At 54.5% G+C, this 25,103-nt stretch overlaps 1 protein-coding gene across 3 annotated transcripts in view; it reads right to left on the bottom strand.

The window, feature by feature from the left end:
* Window positions 1-9,520: 9,520 nt before the first annotated feature.
* The window catches only part of UBE3B (ubiquitin protein ligase E3B), a 43,152-nt gene continuing 27,569 nt past the window's right edge, over window positions 9,521-25,103 (bottom strand). For all 3 annotated transcript variants that reach the window (XM_084761399.1, XM_084761400.1, XM_084761401.1), the window contains 10 exons: window positions 23,630-23,749; window positions 19,775-19,951; window positions 19,590-19,700; window positions 18,851-18,988; window positions 18,561-18,626; window positions 17,342-17,400; window positions 15,243-15,425; window positions 14,875-14,986; window positions 12,074-12,166; window positions 9,521-11,248 (listed from right to left, as the gene is read on the bottom strand). In XM_084761399.1, coding sequence (XP_084617525.1) covers window positions 11,057-11,248; window positions 12,074-12,166; window positions 14,875-14,986; window positions 15,243-15,425; window positions 17,342-17,400; window positions 18,561-18,626; window positions 18,851-18,988; window positions 19,590-19,700; window positions 19,775-19,951; window positions 23,630-23,749 — 1,251 coding nt within the window. In that variant the 3' untranslated portion in view covers window positions 9,521-11,056. The remainder of the gene's footprint in view (window positions 11,249-12,073; window positions 12,167-14,874; window positions 14,987-15,242; window positions 15,426-17,341; window positions 17,401-18,560; window positions 18,627-18,850; window positions 18,989-19,589; window positions 19,701-19,774; window positions 19,952-23,629; window positions 23,750-25,103) is intronic.

Raw genomic sequence — 25,103 nt, 5'->3', positions numbered from 1 at the left:
GCCATCGTCTGTCACCTTCGGAATCCTGGAGAAAGCTGCTCACACTCTCTAGGTTGGTTGCTGAGTTTGCATGCGCCCCAGAAGTTCGTGTAACCCCAAGGTTAACACTGCCATGCAAACTAGGCACTTGGCACATGTCTGCTGTCCCAACTACCTGGGGGGGGGGGGGCCTGAGGCAGGTAGATTGCCTGAACAACCTGGGAATTTAAGACTAGCTCGGGCAACATAGCAAGACCCTGTCTCCAAAAATAAAAAATAAAATAAGATACCCTCTTCAAGAGCTAAGTGCCGATCCAGGGGCAGCTTCCTCCAGCAGCCACTTAGGGGTTCACATAGCCTGAACCTTGAAGGCCTGCGGGTAGAGGGAGAGAGGCAGCTGGGGACCACTGATGTCACAGACCTGGAAGGACAGTGAGTGATCTGCAGCCTGTAGCTTCATGCTGGCTTCCCTGGACCCAGGCCTGAGACCAGCCCTGTTACATCCCAGCTTCCAAATTCCAAACACACTGGTCATCTCCTCACACTTGTCTGGTCACTGGTCAGATGACAGCCTTCAGATTCTGTGGTCACCGGGAGAGCTTAATTAGGGAATGTTTAACAAGAGCCTGGCAGCTACTGTTAACTTCAGTTCAAATCGCAGCTTTCTCACCTCTAACCTCGAGCTGTGTAGCCCAGGCAGGCCCAGGAGGACTTGAGGTCCTCCCACCCCAGTGCTGGGATTAGCAGGGTGCACGCGGCACTGCGCCAGTCGCTCTTGTCTTTGTCACAGAATGACATCACCTCCCTGGGGCTTGGAGGCTGACTTCGTGGGCTTGGCCTGTGTGGCTGTTGTAGCCGTCCCCAAATCATGTTCCAAGCTCCATGCTATTGCCACAGAGCTATCTGCGCTCAAATTGGAGATCCTCCTGCCTCAGTTTCCGCAGCACTGTCATTTCAACTAGGTGTCACCACATTCAGGCCACATACAGAGCTTTGCAGGCCTTCACACTGTGCTGGTGAGATGGCTCAGCAGGTAAGGGCACTTGCCACAGAACTGATGACCTGAGTTTGACACCCGGGGAAGGAGAAGACAGGCTCCCACAATTGTCCTCCGACTTCTACGCATGCATGTGTGCCATAAACATCTGTGTGGACAAACAAGTGAGAGAGCGTCTTGTCCACAGCAACCTCAGCAGGCTGCCGCTAACATTTTTGTTACAAGCACAGAAACTGGGGCCCTGGGAAATGGCACCATGGCTGCTGGCGCCGTGCCATAAGAGGCCACTCTGGGCCTTGAGCCCGGATCTTCCTTTAGCCTGCTTACCTCTGCGCAGGGGCCGTGCTACACCGTTTTTGCAGTGGTGGCAGCAAAGCCTGTTGTGTTGTTCCTCAGGGTGGCCTCCTCAGGCAGTCAGCCATTAGGATATGGTTGGTAATCAAGTGGGGGTGGGCCGCTTCTCTAGGAGAATAGGAAAGAATTGAAAAGTTCCCAGGGGACCCTGGTTGTCCCAGCAGGAAGCAGCCATTCCAAGGGAAACAAGAAAAGTAGGTGCCAGTTCAAAGTGACACAAAAGCATTCCTGGTGACTCCAGACCCAGGGTGCAAGGTCACCTCTCTGCCTGCCGGCCCTGTAGAAGCAGCTGCCCATGGCTGATCTCAGGTCACAGGCCCTGTGGTCCTCCTCGCCGGCCATCTGTAATGCCCGCATCCCTCCCAGGCTAGTAGGTACCTTTATTTATGATCACCTTGGAAGGGTCGAGCAGACATATGTTGCTAAGGGGCATTTATTCTTGTTTATAAAATTTATGGCTTCACCTCGATTGCACACTGTCAAAACGGGAAGGATCGGCCCCAAAGCCTCTTGCCGCCTGACTGCCTCAGACGTGCGTACATCTGTTAACTCCGTGGGAGCTGTATGGGGAAATCAGGTCTGCCATAACTCAAGCTCGCTGTCCTGCCATGAGGTGCGAGCTGCAGGCCTTGAGCACACACATCCAGGCATGCACATGGGCAGGGAGGTGGCTGGTGGCTGTGACGGCCATGCCAGGTGGCCAGCCGCATGGACTGACCATGGCCTCTGTCAAGGTGCTTTGAGCTGGGGAAGGTGGGAGAAGAGAACTCTATTTCCATTGCCCTTGGGGTGCAGTGGCAGCACCCCAGCAGCTGGGATCCACCTGGCGATGTGAGTGGGAAACATTGTGTGGCTCGGTTGGTACGGTGCTTGTCTAACGTGCGCGGAGCCCTGGGCTGGATCTCCAATAGGAACAGACTGGGGTGTGTGTGTGTGTGTGTGTGTGTGTGTGTGTGTGTGTGTGTGTTACATTCTGCTAACCTCAGCCTTTGAGAGGCAGTACTATAGGTAGTGCAAGGACAAGGTCATCTTGGCTATGTATTAAGTTTGAGGCTGACATGGGATACGTGAGACCCTGGACAAAGGGGGAAAAATAGACCGAAAGGGAAGAAGGTGTGCCCCGCCCCCCTGCCTGGGCTGTATCACCTTCCTCCCTTGGGTCAGCTGGAGCTGTGCTACAGAGCCTCCCCACTACCTATTGGTGTCCTCTGATACTGTTTTAGTCAGTGGTCTATTGCTGTGAAGAGACGCCATGACTATGGCAACTCTTTCCCCCGCCCCCCCCCCTTTTTTTTTTTTTTTTGGTTTTTTGAGACAGGGTTTCTCTGTGTGGCCTTGGCTGTCCTGGACTCACTTTGTAGACCAGGCTGGCCTCGAACTCACAGTGATCCACCTGCCTCTGCCTCCCGAGTGCTGGGAATAAAAGTGTGTGCCACCACCGCCCAGCCAACGATGGTAATTCTTACAAGAAAAACATTTAATTGGGACTTGCTTACAGTTCAGAGGTTTAGCCTGTCATCACGGTGGGGAACATGGCGGCATGCAGGCACACATGGTGCTGGAGGAGCTGAGAGCCACATCCTGATCCACCGGCCAAGAGAGACTCTGGGCTTGGCGTGAGCTTTTGAAACCTCAAAGTCCACTTTGGTCACCAAGGCCACACCACTTAGTCCTTTCAAATAGTGCCACTCCCTAGTGACCAAGCATTCAAATCTACGGCCCAGTGTGCACTTTCCTCATGCAAACCGCCACAGGTATCCAGCCTAGGGCGTATGTGCCGTGCCCTCTCTGTCACAGACAGTCGACAGGCTGGACTGCAGCCTGCAGGTGCAGACTTGCTTCTACTTTAGGGTAACTGAGGAGGAAAGGCAACTGGTCCCATCCCTTCTGCGGTGCCCCATGGGGGAGGGGGAGAGTCTCCCTTCCCGTCTCAGCCCGAAGTTGAGGACACTGTCATCTCCGGCTCTCCTCTATCCAGCATCCTTTATTACCTCATGGCTTTGCAGACCGAGTCGTCGGCTTAACCCCCTCTGCACAAAGGGACACACTGACAAGTGGAAAGATGAGGTTACACACTGGAGTCAGCAAGTGGCGTAACTGGAACACAACCCCAGCCTTCAGGAGGAGCAGGCAGACTCAGTCCCTTTCTCTGTTTCCTGTGAACAGAGAGGGCCTTACCCCAGGAAGGGAAAGAGAAGCCACTGAACTGCCAGTTACAAGGAAGAAGGCTGAGCCAGGAGGCCAGAATCGATAGAAAGGAACTTGGTAATCCACTAGGGATGTCTGCCATGGCCTCACAGAGGTGGAGAATAAGATGCATGCTTTTGAGACTTCTGCATTCCCGGGGTAAAACCCTCGAGGATCTCAAATGAGAGAAGACTTCATACAGAGGTGTGGTCTCGACTGCCTCAGGGGTCACACTGCCCCTCTAAACCAGCCCCTCAAGATGGTTCTCCACACTCCACGAGGAGTAACTAGCAGTGGGAAAAGACCCAAGAGCTTCGAGGTGACAAATCAGGGCCATAGATCTCAAAGAGCCAAATGCTTATAAATCTGACTAATTAATTAGTCAGCCCTGACGAGCTCCCCGCCATAATTCAGCATCTGCAATTAGATTTCATATTAAAGCATGCAAATTCAAGATTAAAACCAGTGAGAGATGGCATGACGGCCCCACCCCCTCCAGCCTCCCAGCCCGCACCACCAGCTCCTCAGGGTGCAAATTCCAGAACCTTCCCTTCCAGCAGCCACCGCTTTGTCTCTCAGGTCCCCATTGTGCTGTGCTCGGCCATGCCCAGCTGTGTGAGGCACCAGGGCCAGCTCCTCTCCTAGAAGATGGCTACATTTAGGGGGGGGCAAACATTTGGGTCCAGGGACATTTGGGGACTTACAGGTTGCAAGGTCCTGTAGCCAAAGGTCATGGCGGAAACCTCTGAATAAAACATAGGTAGTGCTACTGGGTGCTGGAGGACAGCCATGTTCATGCCTGGTGATTTGGGGGAGGGACAGTCTCAGGGAGCAGGACTAGTTCTGTGATTGAGTATTTTAAATAAACTTTTTCTAGGAGGGAGGAGCCAGTGCTCTACAGGGCCACACAGCCTTGCTGCTTACAGTGCACAATGATGTTTTAGTCAGTGAAGGGTCACACTATGACAATGACAGACTGTATGACATTGTAGCTTTATTTGTGACCGTGCTCTGTGATGGTCAAGCAGTGATAAAACCACCAAGAACAGTCTGGCGTGGTGGTACACACCTTTAATCCCAGCACTCGGGGGAGGCAAAGGCAGGTGGATCTCTGGAGGCCAGCCTGATCTACAGAGTGAGTCCAGGACAGCCAAGGATACACAGAAATCCTGTCTCGAAAACAATAACAACAAACCCAGCAACAAAAACCAAACAAAAACAAAAAAATAGCCAAGAACAGGTTTCTGAGAAGGTATCCCTACTAGAAAGTAGCTAGTTTAATCCATTGGAGGGTCACCAGGTGGGCAGTGGACATCTGGCGTGAGTGACTTTCCTTGCTTGCACACATGCTCATGAACACAAACACAAATGTTTGCTGGACGGACACACACACACATAGCATGCAAGTTTGGGCAGTTTAGCATGTGCCACACTCTGCAGGAATAGCCTCATTTGATCTCGGTCGCCCTCTATAGGATCAGCACCATAGTGCAGGACAGGTGACTGTTTCAAGTCACACTGAGGAAGGACCCATGGTGGATTACAATTCTACTCAAATTCCAGAGCCAGGATCTTCCCCAGGGATAGGGCTTTGGGAAGACCGGAGGCAACAGGGATCTCTGGGTACACTGTGTGGGCACGTCACCGAGAACGCATGATTGGCTGTTCCTTGGGCAACAGGGTCTCTGTAGTGCTCCGTGGCTTTTTGCACAGACACCAGAACGTGCCTTTCTAGTTCCTGTTTGGTGATTGGCATTCACCAAATAGACTGAGTCCCAGGGCCTGCTGCAATGCGTGGCATAATTGGTTGCCAGTGTCTACTGACCTAATATGCAAGGGTGGCACCCAAGCCCAGGCCCATCTACTCGATCTCCATGGGACATGTATGTGCACTGAGCAAGGACAGGTCACTGACTGTAGCCAACCCACTCATGCCCACGGCATCCGGAGACCTAGATCCTGTCTCCAGTACCCAGGCTTTCTGAACTGCCCTGGCTCCCATCCGCCTGTGGCGTGGGTACACAGTCCAATAACACTATCTCTATGACATTTCTGATGCTGAGCTGGCTCCTCCTGCATGCTGTTCAGAATCCTGGATGACCAGAGACCATCCTGATGGAGGTGAGCAGTTTCCATTTGTTCAGCATAATAGTTTGAACACTTGGTGGCAGGAGACAACTGCTTGTTCCCGAGGGCCCACTGGCACAAAAGGAAAGCCTGGGGACTCTGCTTGCCGCTATACAGCCAGTGGCATGCCATCATCGTTAGGACATTTCTTGGGAGCTCAGGATGAGGAAGGCACTCATACAGGACACACCATGGTGTCCCTCCCAGTGGACCATGCTCAGATGGAGTGAAGGAGCCATGTCCGCTGTGGCCACTTGTCTTGCCTAGGTCTCTGCCTCAGCTGGTGAGGAGCCTTCGGAGCCCTGGGACTTGGGGTGAGCTGAGTGACGGGGTTCTGGCCTTTTTCCTGCCTTCCCCTCTGCAGTGAGTTTGTAAAGGGGTGTGGGAGAGTGGATACCAGCAGCATCCCCCCATAGTCCCCTCTCTTACCTTTGGCTGGGGACTGGGGGCTAGCAGCTGCTCCATGGCCGGTCACATCCGCTGAGTTTGCAGGACTTGGGGAAGCCAGAGCTTGGATTTAAAGCCTGTAGGGGCTGCCTCATGCAGGTGTGACCATGTCGGTGCTCAGAAGCCCTTGCAAGGTGATGGGATCAGGCAGGGGGCACAGCAGCCCTTCTGCTTTGATTAGAAGTGTCTCCTACCTTTCTGCCCACTCAGCCCTGATGAGGGTCTTGGGCTGTGGCACAGCTGGGTTGGGACCTGGAATACTAGGGTGACAGTTTCTGAGCCTCAGTTTCCTTAGCTGTTGAGTAGGTATCATAATAGGGCACTGGACGGAGTGACCAGGGTACATGATGACACGTTCCTTTCTTTGGATTAATTACTTCTCCTTGGAATGGGGACAGTGCCCACATTGCTTGCGGCTGTAGTTACCTACACCTGCCCCTGCTTGAGGCACAGGACTTCTCTGGGCCTATTTGTTAGGTGAGTGAATGCCCGTCAGGCTTCCTGGGCCAACTCTTGGCTGGAACACCTGCCAGCTGCTCAGCCCATCTGGTGCCATCTGGGCCAGCAACAAAGCCATCCAGCAGACTGCACACCAAAGGCCCTACAGTATGAACAGGGGGTGCTCCCTCCCCCGGACAGTGTCCTGCGTGGGACAGAAGGTTATGCAGTGAACTGGTGCCCCTGTGAGGAAAGGACCGTGGATGCAGATGCCTGGCAGGTGCCTCCCCCAGGAACTGCTCTCTGAAGTGGGCTTTTCTTGCCTGTCTGCCCGCCCCCCCCCCCCACTGATTTCAGAGCCCTAGTGTGGAAGACAGCCTGAGCCCAGAGCCCCTGCTCCCTCCCCATCCAGCACACACACTCCGGGGCAGCTGAGTCAGTCATCCAGCAGGCCCAGGACTGCATCTCCGTTGTGGGGTTTTGGAGATGTGACCTCCCGCAAACCAATTCACCCCTGCAAACCTTGGTAGAATGAGGCCAGCTACCCCAGCTCCTAAGACCCCTGGGTGGATTACAGCGGTCATCCGTGCAGAGGACATGCAGATGAAGACAGTGAGGTTTGAAGGCGGCCAGAGCGCCCGTAGCTGGATTGGCCTTGCCCACTTGGCCAGTAACTCCAGCAGTGTGTCCCCAAGATGATCCATGGGTACCATTGCGCAGGCGTGAGTGTGGAAGGAAGCTGAGAGTTAGACACGGCCCAGGGTCAGCTGGATGACCTGAGCATCTGGGAGGCATTGCATCCCACCTGCTGGAGCCCTGGTCTTGTGCTTGCTTCAAACCACCTGGGGTCCTGCCATTGCCCCCACCCCACCCCCAAATCCCTAGCAGGGTCTAAGGGAAGTACGAAGGAAAAGCAACCACAGTGCCCAAAGCAGGTGAGTTGTCCAGTGAGTGTGGTGGAAGATTGTGGTGTCACCCAGGGGCACCAGCACCAGCACCGTCTTTGGCCCAGCCGCAGATCTCTGAGGTCTCTGTTGATACCAGTGGATGCTCCTACCCAGAAGTCTGCAGAACAAAGGGACCCCAGAGAGCACGCTGACTCTGTCCCTGAGACAACCAGGAATTACAAGTCTACAGATGGCAGAGACCAGGGTCTCTTGGGCCGCCTTCTCTGCTGTCCTGAAGGGGAAGCTGCAGCTCAAAAGGCAAGGGATCTTGGCCTGAGCTCCCTGTTGGTGGGCGGCATTGGGATGCGAGCCCTGTGGCAGGATGCTCTCTGGCCCTCAGCTCCGGCTCCAGAACGACCCCATCTGTCACACATATGCTCAGCAGCAGCGCTGGCTGCACGACCGCAATGAAGAAATGATTTCACTAGGACCCATGTGCCAAGGGGTGGGGGCTGCTGGCCTAGGTCTGGACACAGCCTCTCCAACGCTGGTCTAACACTGGTCTGAGAGGCACAGCCGTGCAAGCACCTCAGGTGTGCAAACACGTCCCGGCTAGGCCCATGCCGGCTAGAGCACCTTTGCTATGGCACTGTTCCACACAGATGAGTCCCTAGCCTGTGTAAACCGCATGAGGAAATGGTGGGTGACCTTTATCCTGTCCACTCTGACTGTGAAGGACAGTCAGAAACCTCTGGAAGCTTTGTGAGAGCCTCATCAGGTCTGTGGGTACTCTGGCTTTTTTGTTGCTTGGTTTGTTTTGTGGCTTGAGACCATACCTGCTGTTTACCCCAGGCTGGCCTCGAACCTTGAGATCTTCCTGTCTCAGGCTCTCAGGTTCTGGGATTATAGGTGTTTGTCACTCAGCCTGGCTTAGCCTTGACTTCCAAAGTGACAGGTGAGGAGAAGCAGGAAGTAGAGTGTCCTCTAAATGCTAATCCTGAGCCAGGCCGAAGCTGTTGCCATACTGATTCTCACTGCCCAAGTCTCCCAGAAAGAACTGGGATGAGGACTCCCAAGGTCAGCAGTGTCACTTGCACCCACCTCTGACCTCACAGCCTGTGCAGTGAACCTTTCACAGTTCTGCAGGCAATCTGAGAAATCTAAGGTCTAGTGAGGAGTGAGGTGTGGTGACGTGGATCTGTTACCTCAGCATGCAAGTGGAGACGTGAACCTGTGACCCTAGCATGAAAGCAGCCAGCTGAGTTACATAGTATACCCAATCTCAAAAAAAAAAAAAAAAAAAAAAAAAAAAAAAAAAAAAAAAAGGATCTGGGGTGCACTGCACCCATAGTGACTAAATTTAGGGAGAGTCCACTGTGTCTGCCCAGTCCCCACTTCTAGGAGCACAACTGACAGAGGACCAAGGCCGACGGCTTTGCCACCGCCAGGAGCAGTGTTCTTTCCCCCGGGCTTTGCACCTCATCTAAATGTCCGTAAGCATCCACAGGACAGGCTGGACGAGAATCCGGCTTGTTTCCCAGTTATAAGCATGCTAGCCCTTTGTTCTGCCAACTTCACTTTTCCAAACTACAACTCCAGAGCCAGGCTTTAGTTTTAGGTGGGTGAGCATCACACTGCAGGCGGGTTGTGTGTCTCGGGGCCTTTGCAGTGCTCTTCTAATAGAGGGACACGGTGTCAGAGGTACCCCAGGTGAGAGGGTCACGGGTGTCAGAGGTACCCCAGGTGAGAGGGACACAGGTGTCAGAGGTACCCCAGGTGAGAGGGACACAGGTGTCAGAGGTACCCTACGTGAGAGGTGTCTGAGTCTCACCCCATCAAACAAGCTGGCTTTTTAGTTCACCACGTAGGTCATAAACTACAAAGCTATGCATGTGCCCCTGGTGCCATTGCCTGCAGGAGGGAGCAGAGGGAGGCTGGCTCTAGGGAGCCTTCTCTGAAATGTCTCGTGACCACTGCCCAGCTCTCCTCAGTTCTGAAGCCAGGAGGTGTCAGCACACCCTGGGTCCTCTTGCTCCTGTAGGTGTCTCATGTGACTTGAGCCCCAGGACACAAGCTGAGGACAAACCAGAACAGAGCCACCATGTTCTCAAGTACAAATTTAATAAAGCCCCGACGTGTCCTAGTCCACAAGCTACCTACAGGAACAAACGTCCCACTCCGTTTTGGAACCACCAAGAGCTGCTGGGGGGCCGGTGACCACCAGCACCACACAGATGGGTGTGTGCATACCGTGATGTAATGGCTGCAACTACAGATAACCCTAGGTCAAAACCAAACAGGTCAAGTGGATATTGGTGTGTAGAACTCACTCTCCCATGGCCCTGCTGTGGAACTTGCAGGCTCCATGTTACTCATGCAGACTGTGCATGGGCCACGGGGATCTGATCTGCAGGCAAGCTGAGTACATGTCCGGGTGGCAGACATCTTCCCAGGGCTGTGCCAACCTTCCATCCAAGTGAAGCTGGCACCACACTCCAGAAGCCCAGGGGCCTTTCCTGGGCATACACCAGGCTCCAGCCACAGCTCCTCACTCAAGTGGGAATGGTGTGCAGGTTCCTGGTGGAAGGAGCTTCCTCGCTTTGAGCGCTGCAGCCCTAAGCTGGCTCCACAGAGTGGAGGAGGGACCAGGACTCCTGGCTGTCCCCAGCGTGGTGGGGATGCAAGAACTTGATGAAACAGGAGACACATGGCTGCTACCTCTGCCTCAACATCCTGAATCTGGAGAAAGATCTTATGATAAATGGGGAAAAGGAAGGCCCAGGAGTGCAATGGGTGAGAAAACAAAGTGAAGTTCAAAACAAGAGAGCAGAGCTGAGAGAGGTGGAGCGAGGATGTGGGGGATGAATCCTCAGCCTCCAGGGCCTGTCAGTGCAAAAGGACGGGCTTTGCAGTCCCTGGAGTGCAGCGTGCCCAGCGACTGGGCACTACAGGCTCCTGTGTGGTTCTCCATAAGGTAATGCGGGGCAGACACACAGCGAGCAGGCTCTGGGTGCTCCAGAACTGGGCTGCTCTCTAGGAGTGCCAGGCTTCTCTCTCGGGCTAGGACACTGATGCATAGGCCAGGGGCTGACAGCAAGGGCTTCCTGACAGCATGGCCTGCTGAGGACTTGAGGGAGGACTGTGGTGTGGAACACCTGGATCCCCTGACTGTGCTCAGCAGCCTCCCTGGCAGGAGCTGGGCTTGGTTGCCTGGAAGGAGGCTGCTGTGGATGGGTAGACACAGGGACTTTGCCGTGCATAGAGGCTTGGCGAGGCCGTACCTGAGTTTTCAGAACGGAGGAGCTCACGGGCTTTGTGTACTCGGAGGGCAGAGGAAGACAGCCCCACACAACTACCAGTTAGTTCCTCTGCAATCACTAGGCCCAGGTTTCAGTCCCCAGAAGGCAGGGAGGGGACCTGTGAAGGCAGAACTGGGGGTTTGGTTTCAATAGCCCTCCCTCCCCAGAACCCTAAGGGTGCTGTGCATCCCCAAGCTTGAGTGTCTCATGGCTATTGAGAGGGTCTGAGGGTCTGAGGGCTGAGTAACCTGGCCACATTCCTGGGGCATGCTGCCTCCAGGGGCTGAAGGGCTCGGTAGTCTGGGCGCCCTCGAGGGCAGGTGGATGAGGCCGGGGTTGGGCTAGGAGAGCTCGAAGCCTGTGTTCATGCTGATGGCGTAGCGCAGCTTCTCTCGGAGGACACTTTTCTTGCTGTAGTTGGGCAGCTTGAGCAGGTTGAAGCAAGTGGAAGAAGTAGGCAGTCGCCCACCTGGCTCCCGCTTGCGGATGGTGAAGAAGCCCCTGAGGACGCTGCCCAGGGTATCCCCAGTGTCCTGCAAGCACACACACCACAGCTTTGGGTCAGACGGTGCCTGCGCAGGTGCACACAGCACAGTGGCCTGAGTGGCTGAAGAGGAACATCTGCTGCTCTGGGCAGTCCCACCTGCTGCTCTGGGCAGTCCCACCTGCTGCTCTGGGCAGTCCCACCTGCTATGCTGGGCACTCACACAGGAGACCTGTACTAGGTCACCTAAGACAATGGGCCTCGTGGCTAATGGACACTTACGAGTTAACTAAGGCAGCCCAACACCCTCTTCTCTGTCTGTACCACAGCCCCCAGCCCACTAGCACTTGGCTCAACCTTTCCCAAAGTCAGGAGGTAAAGGACCAAAGGGAACACAGTCTGCAGCCTGAAGAGAGGCAGTGAGACAAACACCCTGAGAGCAGCAGGCTTTCACAGGGTGACCACATCGGAGCTACACGTGCTGAGGCTCCCACACACTGGGCACACGCGTCCTAGGGCAATTCTCCTTCAACCTGCAGGCAACAGGCAGCCTGTCTGCGTGTGCATGGCCAGCAAGGGGACTGGCTGGGGAGCAGGCCTGCCCTCATCCCCGAGTGTCACCCTCTCTTACCCTGCTGCTTGGACTTTGAACCTGGCCAGGTCAGCAGCCCCAAAGACAGCGTCCTAATTACGCACTCCTGCAGCCTTCCTCAGAGGAAGCGCTGAGGCCCACACTGGCCTGGCTCTGCAGTGCCCTCTGTGGGTGGCAGGCTTTCATGCCCTGAGCACCATGCAGGGGAGGGTGGGGGGCACATGGTGGGTACAGCACGGACGGCCACAGAGGAAGGGAGGGAAGAAACATGGCCTTAGGTACCTGGTCATCCGACACTTCCACACAGCGGATGGAGAATGGAGGCTTGAGGTAGGCGAATCCTAGGAGTGGGGGCCGGGAGCAGCTGGTCACAAACTGCAATACAAGGCAGGGTCAGTGGGACGCAGGGGTCCTGGCCAGTGCAGCCGTGTGGGGCTCTTCTCCCTCCAGGAGCTGCTCACTCATCTGTCACTACAACTAGGGGTGAGAGGGTGGTCCTTGGCCCACGTGCGCCCAAGCTGCACCACATTTCCCAGAGTGCCCCTCTCTGGAGCTAATGCTCATGAAATCATGGTTCACTGTAGGAGCTTGGTGGCTTATAGGGCGACTCGGGGTGACAGCCCATGAAACAGGTCCCCCCCCCCTCTCTTTTTGGTTATTCGCTACAGAGTCTCTCTGTGTTATCCTTGATTGTCCTGGACTTGCTTTGTAGACCAGGCTGGCCTTGAACTCACAGCGATCCACCTGCCTCTGCCTCCTGAGTGCTGGGATTAAACTGTGTGCCACCACGCCCGACTGAAACCGGTCTCTTTTTTATCACTGTCTGACACAGGCGCTCCTCTGTAGCTGAAGGTGCCTTCAACTCCTGGTGTAGAGCACCACACTCAGTTTGGAGCAGCTCTCTAACTGCTGTTACACAGGAAGCAGGAGCAGACTGGGAGGACTGCCGTGGCAGCACCCACCGGGGCCTGGGTGAGCAGACACTGGTGGTGCCCATGAGCCAAGGGCTGGAGCCACAGAGTCCTAGTGTAGCCTGAACCCATGACCTCATGCATGCCACACACTGGTGTCTCGCATGTTTGCAGAGCATACTGTGGTCTGGGTTCCTGGGGGGGGAGGGTCTGTAGGAGGCTCCACAGCAATCAAGAGCGCTGAGAAAAATCAGGTCTACGAAGCCGTGAGGCAGCAGGGACAAGGCACGGCGCACTCTTCAGCAGTGATCCAGTGCCTCCTGGCAGCTTCCAAACACAGCACCCTGCTCAGTGCTTCGGGAACCATTGCTCTGCTCCAGACACAGGCCAGCCCTGTGGGGAGACCTCAGCGACTCCCCGGCTCTAGCTCAGCAGTAACCAAATACTCTCTGTCTTCTAAGAGACGGAGCGCCAAGCCTGGCTCTGAGACTCAGTAGCTAATGTGGTGTGGGTCAGAATGTAGCCACTTAAATGACAGTATAGCGACAAGACAGCTTTATGCGGCACGCTTCATACGGTGTTCCTGGGGACATGGCTCAGTGGCTGAGTGTTTGCTGCTCTTCCAGAGGACCAAGGATGACTCCTGTAACTGCGCTGGCCTCCGAGGGCACTCACACACACAGCATAGACTTACAGACATTTATACACCAATAAAAATAAAAGAAATCTTAAAGAAAAAGGTACCGTGTTGCTGCCCTGACGTGTTTCGCTTTGCACCTGGGGCTGTCAAGAGGGAGGAATGTTAGCGTACTACACTTAGCGCAACACAGTCACATCCTCTTGGCTGGCGCTGAAGCCACTGCAGGCAGGTCTGGTGACAGGTAACACAAAGGCACAGGCTCACCTGTTGCACAGCCTGCTCTGCGGTGTACTGTGGGGAAAGCAGCCAGTGCTCCCAGAACTACTTGTGGCAACAAGTGTGCCTGTGTGCTAGAGCCCTGAGGATGCATGGAGCCCGTGTGTATACCGGCTGGACTGAGTGGGTGAAGGCTCCCTCAGCTATGGGTTACACGGCAAATCTGAGAGCATCTTGGGCTATATGACACCTCGCATGAAGAAAAAGAGAGGGGGAGATGGGGGAGGACAGACAGAGAGACAGAGAGAAGTGTGTGAGCCAGCCAGCAAGCCTTAGGGCAAGGATTCTAAGACACTAAATATCTCCTAGACTACAGCTTTTCAGAGAGAGAAAGCAGATGGCAAAATGATGATGTGTGTTTAGTGGCAATCTACTTACACATAACGCAGAGACAAGCATGTGTGTTACTCAGGGTCCTATAAATGCTTACACTCTGCTGATGTCATTCAAACCCAGTGACACTCAGGGACATAGTGGACAGTCAAGACTTTACTGATACTAGGGCAGCAAACATTAACTACGGAGACTCCATTTGAAAGAGCACACAGTACGCCAGGCATGGTGGCCACACCTGGAATTTCAGTACTCAAGATGCTGAGACAGGAGGACTACCCTGAGTGTGAAGTAGGTGAGGCTACCAAGTCCTGCCTGGGCTACACACTGAGAACCTGACTCAGTCCCTGAACCCCTCAAAGCAATACTCAATGTTGTCAGCCTCGACAAGTATGTTTCCTTGGGACACTGCATGTGTCTGTGCACATGTGTGTGCGTGTGTGATGCATGCACTATACTACTGGGAGGGCACCTGGTAGTCGTCCCTTAGATAGAAGATGCTACATTTGGGTGAAGGTTAGAATTGTCCGCTTTTCTTCTTTTTTGTTTTGTTTGTTTGTGACAGGGTTTCTCTGTGTAGCCCTGGCCGTCCTGGAACTCACTCCGTAGACCAAGCTAGCTTTGAACTCACAGTGATCCACCTGCCTCTGCCTTCTGAGTGGGACTACAGGCATGGGCCATCATTTTCTTCAGGCAATGAGGCTGAAGATGTCAGGGGTGGATACAGGGCCCTGCCTGATGCACAGTGAGGAGCAGACAGCAGCCAGGCCTCCTCGCTGCAGCCCCTCTCTGCTTCCTAGGGCCCCTGGTGCGGGGAGAGCCTGCTGACACTGTGCAGCTCTCTGGGTACTCCTCCTGTTTTGAGCGTGGCCCGGGGCCTGCACACACACTCAGGAACGCCTATGGAAGTTGTAATAAGGTACCTTCAGGAACATGGCTCTTTCCTCGGGTGTGAAGTCGGAAGCCAGAATGTCCCAGAGCCAGATGATGACTCTGTGACTCCCATGAAAGCCGCCATAGTACACAGTGTGCTTCCTAAAAGCAATCCAGAGGAGGGCTCAGCACTGTGGTGGCCACACCTACAGGGGCAGGCGGGCAGGCGCACTCATGCAGGTTCCCATGTCACAGCTGCATCTTGCCGCAGCTAACTAGGCAGAGTGGGCATGTCACAGCATGCCAGTGATGGAGCCTTAGAGCGTAAGCCCATCTTCAGGGGCACCAGGCATACAGCTCTCCTTCTAGAAGGCCTAAGCATGCTGTCCTTCCCTCCTTACTTTACTTTAAATCTTACTTTAAATCTTCCAGATCGATCTCAGCGTTGTCCCCAGAGATGAGACGCTGAAGCTCAGGGGCAGAGAACATTCGGATCCATTCGGGCTTAATAATGGAGCGGAAGCCGCTAATGAGGGCAGCCGTCTGGTTCTTGATTTGAGTGTGCATTCGAAAGTGTGCCATCAGATGGATGTAGCTAATTCTGTTAAGCAGAGAGAGCAACAGTGGAACCAGCAGGCTGGGGTGGCTGCTGCCAAACCGGCTAAGAGAGAAGCCTGGGTCTCACCATTTCCAAAACACAAACCCAGGCGTCTATCAGGACAAGGATGGTGACACCCAAGTCACACGCTGTGCCACCATGACAGCACCAAGTGTCCAAGGCACAGCCTCATTCACGTGTCCCAACAGCCCCCAACATAACATCCTGGGATGACCCCCATCTCTCAGGAATTAAAGAGCCATTTGACCTCTCAAGGCCACAGCTTAGTGCTTCAACCGACTTCAGAGAAAAGCTGCCTCACGTGCAACTCCGTGCTCACAGTCCCACTAAAGCCTGTGCTGCCAGGCGGGGCAGAGTTTTCCAAAAATGTCGTTCAACAGTCAGGTCAGACCGACCAGCACTGACAGGGCACAGGGACCTAGCTGACCTACAGCAGCAGCTGACACTCCAGCCAGCTTGCCCGTGTTGCCCAAATAAGTCTGTTCTGTCCCACAATGCCCAGGCCGAAGTTACTGTCCTTGAAACATTTCTTGTTAAAAAAGCATTCATCAACATTATACATTGACACATTTAAATATGAACTTTAAAAAATTATCTTCTTCTTCCAATATACTCTATGAAGGAGGTTACTAACACTTTGTGTTTGTGTGCATGCGTGCGTGCGTGTGTGTATGTGTGTCTGTTAGAAAGCTAGAAAAATAGAAAAGCTTCAAATAAGCAGGACTCAGTTCCTTTGCCAAATACCAAACACTTCACTATAGGCCAGGGCTTATGACACAAGTTTCCTTGCTAGGGTTCATGGCAGGATACAAATCTCATCCCAGCACAGCCTGTGCAGACTCACTTCCCCGGCCCTTCAGCCTGTGTGAACTCACCTTTTCTAAGTGTTATTTGTACACATCCCTCATACACACAGACATTACCCTTTGCCATAGCTCCAGGCAGAAAAATGGCCTCCCTGGTCTACAGGATATGTCCCATTCCTGCTGTCAAAAAGTTCAGGGCCTCTTTTCAGCTAGCTATCTCCAAAGCCGTTTTATACATTATGTCGCTGCTGCCCTCTGAAGAAGCCACAGGTCACAGGCAGGCAGGAGCAGAACTCACCCCTGCACTGAGGCGCTTTCAAACCACTGCCGGTGGCTAAGGGCAATGCTGACAGACTTCAACCTTGTTGCTGACCATCAGATGACAGGACAGGCTACCAGACAAGCTGACCCGAGAGGAACGGTGCAGGAACGCCACACTGGGGCCAGAGGACTCAGGGCCCAAGCCCTCGCCTGTCCTCGTCAAGATGAACGCTTAGGCAAACAGTTCAAATGTAAAGTTGGGGGCAGAAAACCAACAAGAGGGCCAATGTCCCCTCCTCCTGCCAAGCTCTACCCTTTTAATTAGGCAGGAAAGCCATGTGTTGCGGGGTTTGTCTCTGGGATCCGGAGGATTGAGATGAGATGTTACTGAAGGCACAGTGTCTGTGACAGACGCAGCCGTGCCCAGCACCTCCGTCAACTCCTGCCTCTAAGGCGTATCTGCTGCACCTGCATGCACTGTGTCGTCCTGACAACAGCCACACACAGCTGTGCTAGAGTGTCCCCCTCGCCTACCCTCAGGACGGCCTAAGCCGCTTAGGCTCCATCTGTCTCAGCAGGGGCTATCGCTACATTCCTAAGAACAGTGCCTCTGACCTGCCAAGTGCCTCTGCAGAGAGTAAACCGTCGTCCACTGTTAGTTTGCAAATTGAATTTAATACAATTCCAGCCTATGAACTGTAACCAGAAAATTCCATGATGATATTTCTGGCCCCTTCCACCTCAATCTATCTTAATACATTCTCAGCACAAGTCCAGAGCTGGAGTGAGGCCGCCAGGCGCTGACCCGACGCAGCAAACTGCTGTACTCACTTGTTCTCACTTGTGACAGGGATGGTCTTCCCTCCAGGGACCAGTTCGTGGCAGACAAGCTGGGGAGAAGGCAGGGTGGTCACTGGAGAGAATTCCAACAGGAGACAATGCTTCCCGAGATGAAACGGCCCCAGGAATGCCTGTGATGGTGACGGAGCTAAACGCTACACCTTTGAGATCACTTTTCACAAAACCCAGAGGCTGAAACATCAACACGCAGGCCTCGTGTGATCAGCAGGAAAGGTTTCTCATCCAATCCCTGTCCAAACATTTGCACTAAGGAAGCTGGATGCCACAGAGGGCGACACGCTCAGGTGTCGAGGACAGCAGTGGGTGTGAACACCCACACGCAGGAGTAGCATACGGCTACCTGGAGATGTGTGGTAAGAGCAGACGTGGCGGAGAAAAAAAGATTACATTGCAGGAGACATGGCATCATCTCTGCAGCACACTCTCGCTCATGTGTACATACACAAGCACTTTCACATGCATACACACATGCACATCCCTGTGCATACACGCACACACTTGCTCCCGTGAATACACAGGTGCACATGCCTGTGGGGGAAAGTCTGGAAAGACAGGGGACACATTACAAGGGCACGCTCTAGACATGGGCATTGTAGTTGCTTTTCAGAGACCAAATAACCTCTGAGGTGACAGGTGGAGTCTAAGAAGCCAGCTCTGCACCAATATGCTCTTGGTGTCTCCAGAGAAGACCTTGGGCCACATGGACAGAGAACCTCTCTCAGGGACACAAGAGGAAGGGGCAGAGGTTGTGGGAGAGTCGTGCCAGTGACTGTGATGGGAACGGCTTCTGCCAGCCTGATTTCAGGAGCCTTTTCTCCTGTGCTCCCGATGGCGATGTGAACAGGGATGCGACCACTCTACAGGGACTTCTCCTCAGGTGCTGCCCCACCACATCAAATCAGAAACATCCATTTATAACAGCCAACCCACACCATGGACCTCTGCACTGAGGTCCTCTGCACTGCACAGCTTGCCACAAACTAGCACAGGAAGGCTGGGCGTAGGCAGATCCCGTCTCAAGTCCCAAAATGGGCTCTGTGGGAGCTCGCTGAGGGGAGCTCGCTGAGGGGAACAGGCAAAGGCTGGGTTGGAGGGAAGAAACAGGAAATCCTCCCTCCCTGGCCAGGTGGCAGTGGGCAGATTTCTGAAAGAAACCCCAGGAGCTGGCAGGTCTCAGAAGCCCACATACCTGACCCATGACGTCTTCATCATACGACAGCGTCAGCCCGAGGTCGGCGATGTCTCCGTCATAGCGCTATTGGACAGATAGAGAGCACTGGGCTTGTGCGGGCGGAGGCCTTCCCTCCGGAGGGGCCATGGCCAGCTACAGTGCCCCACCTTCGAGCAGAGGCCACTTGTCACAAGGACAGAAGAGGCTGTAAGCCTCAGGCATGAGACGGGCCTCAGGGGTGGCGATGGGGGCTGTCACTTGGCCGGGGCCTCACAAGGTACTCACAGTTCCCACCCTTCAGCGCTAACCTTGATGGAGGTGAGGTTTTTGTAGAACTCCGAGTCCAGTGAGGGGAGCTCATCCACGGAGCTGTAGAAGATGCTGTGGTGGTGCCCGAGCATCTGGCTCAGGAAGAAGGAGGCGAACGGCACGTCCACCACGATGCCCTGGAAGGGCCAGGAGGAAAGGGCTCAGCCATCAGCTCAGGGCCAGCCTGGGGCACCAGTGGAGTGTGGGGAGCGGCCTGCCTTGGACCGCCCACCACCTGAGAAACGATCTAGGATCTAGCACTGGGCACGGGCACAGGCCCCGGAGCCATGCAGCCGAGTGATGAGGCCTCAGCTCAGCTGCTCAGGAGGCTCTCTCAACCTGGGTGTCCATGGGCGGGCTCCAGGAGCTGTGAGGGGCTATCCTGAAGCCTGAGGAAGCCCTCACTACCTTGACCTCATGAGCCCGAGGCACAGAAGCTAACAGCAGTCCTGAGAGCCTGACCTGGTGCCAAGCAGGGACCTCACTTACCATGGATGACAACCCAGCCACGCAGCTTTTCTCAGCCTGGTTTACTGATGAGGTGACAGGCTTACAGGAGGAAGGTAACTCAGGTGGCAGCTACACTGCTGGCTATACTCGGTCTTTCTGTGCTAGCTAACTCCCAGGAACCATGGGCATGTGGTGCCCTGGGTCCTATCCTCCAGACAGACAGGGTGTGCCACCACGCCCACTCGCAGGTGTCACTCATATTAGCTCCACGCGCCTTCGAGTGCCTACCTCATACACAGCCTTTCCCAGCATCTTCCCCACGAACTCAAAGAGCTGCAGGTAATTCTCATGGATGTAGGAGGTGGGTGAGGGGTACAGCCTCTCGTCCCCGCTGGTCGTCTGCCAAGAGAAGCACAGCATGAGGTGGAAGTTACTCTGAATGTTCCCTGTGCCCTCCGGCGCCCCCTACCCACCTTGAACAGATTGAGTGCTGGGTCAAACACCCTCTTGATGATCTCTTCCAAAAACTCCTTAAAGACACCGTCCTGGTCGATGCCAGCCTCATCCACCCCAAGGTCGTTGACAAACTTCACCCGGATTACACCCTTCATGGCGTGCTGGGAAAGCTGCCGGAGCTGTTCATAGCCGTCCTACCAAGACAGAATGACAGCCGACCCCGAAGTCTAACCATGCGGTCAGGACGGCAGCCCATGCGAGGCATGAGGGGACTGCCCCCTGGAGGACACACAGAGTCAGAGAAACAGACAGTCACACATAGTTGCTCTGGCATCACGGTGGAGAGTTCTCTTAGCTCAGGGCAGAGCCAGGCTTTCAGGACATGGCAAGATGAAAACCTGGGTCCTGGACAACTGGAGGAAGGGGCTGGAGAAGTCGAGGCTGCCGGGCTGGCAGCAGGAGGTGAGGTAGGAAGCGAGCCCAGGCGCAGTAGTGGCGCTGGGTCTGCGCGTGAGGGTAGGAACAGTGGAGAGTGGTGGAGGGAGAGCTCTGAGCTTTGCTGGTTTGTGGGGTGGGAGCCGTAGCCCTGGAAACCAGGTCAGTAAGTGCAGACAGTGACTGAGCCTCCTATCTAGATCATCCCAAGCTGACTAAACCGCGTGTGCTGGCTAGGTTTATGTCACCCTGACACAAGCTGTAGTCATCAGAGGGGAGGGAACCTCACTTGAAAAATTACCTCCGTAAGATCTGGCTGTAGCGAGCCTGTAGGCTATTCCTTAGTGAGGGCTGAGCACAGCACGGAGAACAAGCCAGCAAGCAGCATCCTCCAGGGCCTCTGCATCAGCTGTTGTTTCCAGGCTCCTGCCCTGTGTGGGTTCCTGCCTTGGTTTCCTCAGAGTACTGTGATTCAGGATATGTTTCCTCAGGGGACAGTGATTCAGGGTATGTAACCCTTTCCTCCCCATATGATTTTTGGTCAGTGTGTTTTGTCACAGCAACAGTGACCCTAACTAAGGCGGATACCTCTGGGTTCTGCAGGTCTTCCTGGCATCTGACTGTCACTCTGGATCCTGATGTCTGAAGAGCTGGGGTTTTTATCCTGCAGCAGTGCTGTCACATTTAGCTAACACAAAGCAGACCACATCCATGTGCTATCCTGGCTGCCTTTGTCACAAGCCAATGAGCGGCCTGGCAGCACAGTGAGCCCTAGTTTGGAGCATTCTTGCCGTCTTCCTGTCATGTGTAGTGACACAAAAGTCCCTCCTACGGTAACTGTGTATCTGGTCAGGGACAGAGTCTTAGGTTGCTGAGCCCAGGAAGAGATGGCCTTTTAGTTCCCAGGCCCCCTGTGGGGAACAGGAAGCCATCTCTGGTGCAGTGAGCATAGGCACTGTGAGGTGAGGCAGCGTCGCTGTGAGCCCAGGCCAGCCTGAGGCACAGGGGAGACCCCGCCTGGAAAACAACACAGATGGAGAAGGGGTAGGGGAGCGTTGCTACGCAGCCGCTGCAGCACTGGGAGCAGCCAGGGCAGGCATCCCTGGGCACCACCAGGAGGAAGGACACAGGGCTCCAACAAGCCCCTGGCACTGGAGGACTTCTCTCTCCTGTCTGACCCTGGCAGCAGCTATGTGGCAGAGCACGAGGAACACCTGCTGGATGTACACTGACTCCTGCTTGGTCTGAGCCACACCAGCCTCTCAAGAGGTAGTAAAGGAGTATGCATCATGCCTCCTCTGGCGCAGCCCTGCCCTGCGGGTTCTGTGTAGCTATGTGAGGGTCACACACACGCTCCACAGTACAGAGCCAGCACCCTCTCAGGCTCCAACATGTGGAAATGGAGGCCAGCAAGCTGTCCCCAGTACCCGAGGGGGTAGATTCAAGGTCTGGGTTTATACGGCCTTGGCTCTGCCTCTGACAGGGCGAGGGGCAAGGGCTGGATAAGAGCCTGTCTGAACTTCCTCCAGTCCCGAGTAACTAGGCGGCCTTCACCTGAAGAAGGGCGTGTTCCTGCAGGATGGTGAAATCAACCAGCAGCATGGCCTCACACACACACGCCAGGAAGGTGTGAGAGTTGCAGTTCACAACAAGCAAAGCTCGAGGGAACCAGGGGCATGGAACAGACGACCCTCTCTCAGCCTAACTCAGGCTCAAAACTAAGCGCGTTTTCATGGCGTGCACAGACTGCTCCTGTGATACCCAAGGTGGGGTGTAGCCAGGCAGAGCTGGTATCAGGTGACCTGCCCTCAGCAGTGGCACTTGAGGGAGGAGCCAAGAGGCCCTCTCAGTACACAACACTGCCCACATCGCCCAATTCTTCTAGGAGGTGGGTCCTGGCCGTATCTGATGGAGGACTGAGATTTCCCGAGACAAGGCCGACATGCCACTCTCTTTCTCATCATTTCCATCGTGGAAGCCAGATCTCAGTCTGCTAACATTTGCCTACGCGCTGGTGGAGCTGTCTTCCCTAAGGGAGGCAGATGGAGAGGGCTAAGGTGGAGAGAACTGGGCTGGAGCAGCGGGGGTGGGGGGCATGTTTCCTTGTTTAGAACATAAACCAAACACTCACTGAGGAGGCGCACGTGGGCAACTGTGCAGCAACAAGACTACCACTGAGTCACAGCCTCCACATCTTTTTTTTTTTTTTTTTTTTTTTTTTAGTTTTTCAAGACAGGGTCTCTCTGTGTAGCCTTGGCTGTCCTGGACTCACTTTTGCAGACCAGGCTGGCCTCAAACTCACAGCGATCCACTTGCCTCTGCCTCCCAAGTGTTGGGATTAAAGGTGTGCGCCACCTGGCCCACAGCCTCTACATCTTATCCCTACCTTCTCTTGCACAGGTTTCCTTTTCTTTTCTTTTTTTGGTTTTTCGAGACAGGGTTTCTCTGTGTAGCCATGGCAGTACTGGACTCACTTTGTAGACCAGGCTGGCCTTGAACTCACAGAGAACCACCTGCTTCTGCCTCCCAGGTGCTGGAATTATAGGTGTGCGCCACCGTGCCCGGCTCCAGGCAGCACCTTAACAGCGCAAGTAACGGGAGCTAAAATAAGTCACCCAACAAGTGGCGAGACAAACAGCAAGTGCACTGCTAGAGGACATAGGCTGCTCTGCCACAGCACACATGTGACAGTGGCTGGTCACATGGCCGTCACACACAGGCAGAATACACAAACACAACCAATGGTCTGAAGAGCATCACGACAAGTGAACCCAGCCCAGCCCTAGTAAGTATCACCAGCACTGCTTAAGTTGTGGCCTACACGACCGATGGGCATGTGTGGTACACATCAGAGGCCCCGAGGCAATGTCCTAGCAACACAGTCAGGGTGACACAGAGGAGGAGTGCTTAAGGACAGGGCACCTACTTCTAACTTATGAAGTGGCCACACAGTGGAACCCTGGAGAAGGCGTGGCTCAAGAGGGTGACATTACTTGAATCTCCTGCTGCGCCTATAGAGGCCTTTGAGTCTGTGATGAAAGCATTTTTGTTGTCAGTGAGAGCAACGCCACCAGTGTCTGCAGCACACTCACAAATGGAGTCTGGGACAGTGTTGGCTAGGACAATGCAGTGAGCACAGACCTGGGAAAGGCAGGCAGCCACTACACTGAGCTCTTGTCCTGGTTTTGCAGAGGCATTAGGAGTCTGTGCTTTAGTCAGGGGCTCTGGGGGAGGGGCGGGCAAAGGAAGCCACTGAAGTCCCCAGCACTGAGGACATGCTAGACTGAGCAGCCAGCTACTCAGCAGCGGACTGGCTAAGGCCTGCTCGAAGAGCCTCACTGAGTTTTCACACCCACCACAGAGTGACAGGAGAGTTTGGAAGAGGTCCCAGCTACATCCACCCAACAGAGTCCCCTTCTCCCTGAGGGGCCACTCACCTCCAGCATGCGGGATCTTCTGATAGTGATGTGGGTGACATGCGGGGAGGCAGAGCTGGTCTCCACAAGCCCCAGCTTCTCTTTCTCCTTGGTAACCATGTTCCGGAACAGGAGGACTCTCTGAAATGAGCAAAGGGGTCCAGTAAAAGGGTCAGCAACCAATGTCAAAACAAAACAAATCAAGACTCAGCATGAAGTGACTGACACCAAGTAAACGGGGATGCCAGAGTCCTGCAGCTCAGAGGCGTCCTGAGGGAACCGTGAGCATCCCCAGAGAGCCTCTGCGAACTAGGAACTCAGGTGTGTTTAAGAGACAGCTAGGAGCTGTCAAACCCCATTCTCATGAAGTCAGTGTGGCCTAGAAGCCCAGGGCACAGCCAGTAACACAGGCTGCTGTCTATAGCTGTGCCTGCTCCAAAGGAAATCAATGTCATGAACACCAGACACAAAAACCATTCAGTTTTTCCCACTGTCAGATGTAAAAAACGCGCCTACAAGATAAAGATCCTTGGCCTTTCTGCCTGCCTCCTGTGAGGATTTTCAGTCACCACTTGGAGAGAGCCCAGTCCCCTTGGCCCTGCGACTGTGACGAGCATCTTTGTTTTATTAAGAGACTCAAGTCTCTTTATGTTACTCTGGCTAGCCACAAGCTGTCTTCTCAGCTCAGCTTCCCAAGCCACTGGGAGCACGTGCACAAGCCACTGGGAGCACGTGCACAAGCCACTGGGAGCACGTGCACAAGTCTCTGGGCCCACAGCAGAGAACGCAGCCCCGTGCACCAGCTCAGCACCTGGTGAGGCCAGCTGGGTGAGCACCCTCCCCCCCCCCCAGCTCTGCCGTCATGGCAGCTGGGGCTGGAGTGCTGGCTCAGCTCTCGTAGAGAAGCCAGTTTGAGTCCCAGCACCTATGTGGCAGCTCACAGCCATCTAAGTTCAGTTGCAGGGTACTGGACCCCCTCTTCTGCTCTTTGCATGCACACCACATGCATGAGGTGCACAGAAGTAAGATATCCACACACATAAGAAACAGATCTTAAAAATGGGGCTAGTCCTAAAAACCAGGGGCTTCGTGAAATACAAGTGAGAACAGCAAAACCAAATTGGGTGTGGTGCTGCAGTACAGGGAAGGAGGGTAGTGTAGGAGGGTCACAGTGCAGGCCAGCCTGGGCTGCAGAGACACATCCTCAAAAGCAGCAAAACCGGGTACATGGCTAGGTAAACAGGTTCAGCCACTGCAGAAATCAGCAAAACTAAACGTGTGACGACCTTATGCTCCAGCTATAGAACTTTAGGGCCTGTACCTGAAAGAACGCAAGACAGCACACCACAGACACCTACACACCACAGACACCTGCACACCACAGACACCTGCACACCACAGACACCTGCACACCAGACACCTGCACACCACAGACACCTGCACACCACAGACACCTGCACACCACAGACACCTGCACACCCATGCCCACTGCTGG

This window comes from Acomys minous (genome assembly GCF_964271855.1).
Source record: "Acomys minous genome assembly, chromosome: 16".
Lineage (NCBI taxonomy): Eukaryota > Metazoa > Chordata > Mammalia > Rodentia > Muridae > Acomys > Acomys minous.
This window is presented reverse-complemented; position numbering and strand designations above follow the sequence as displayed.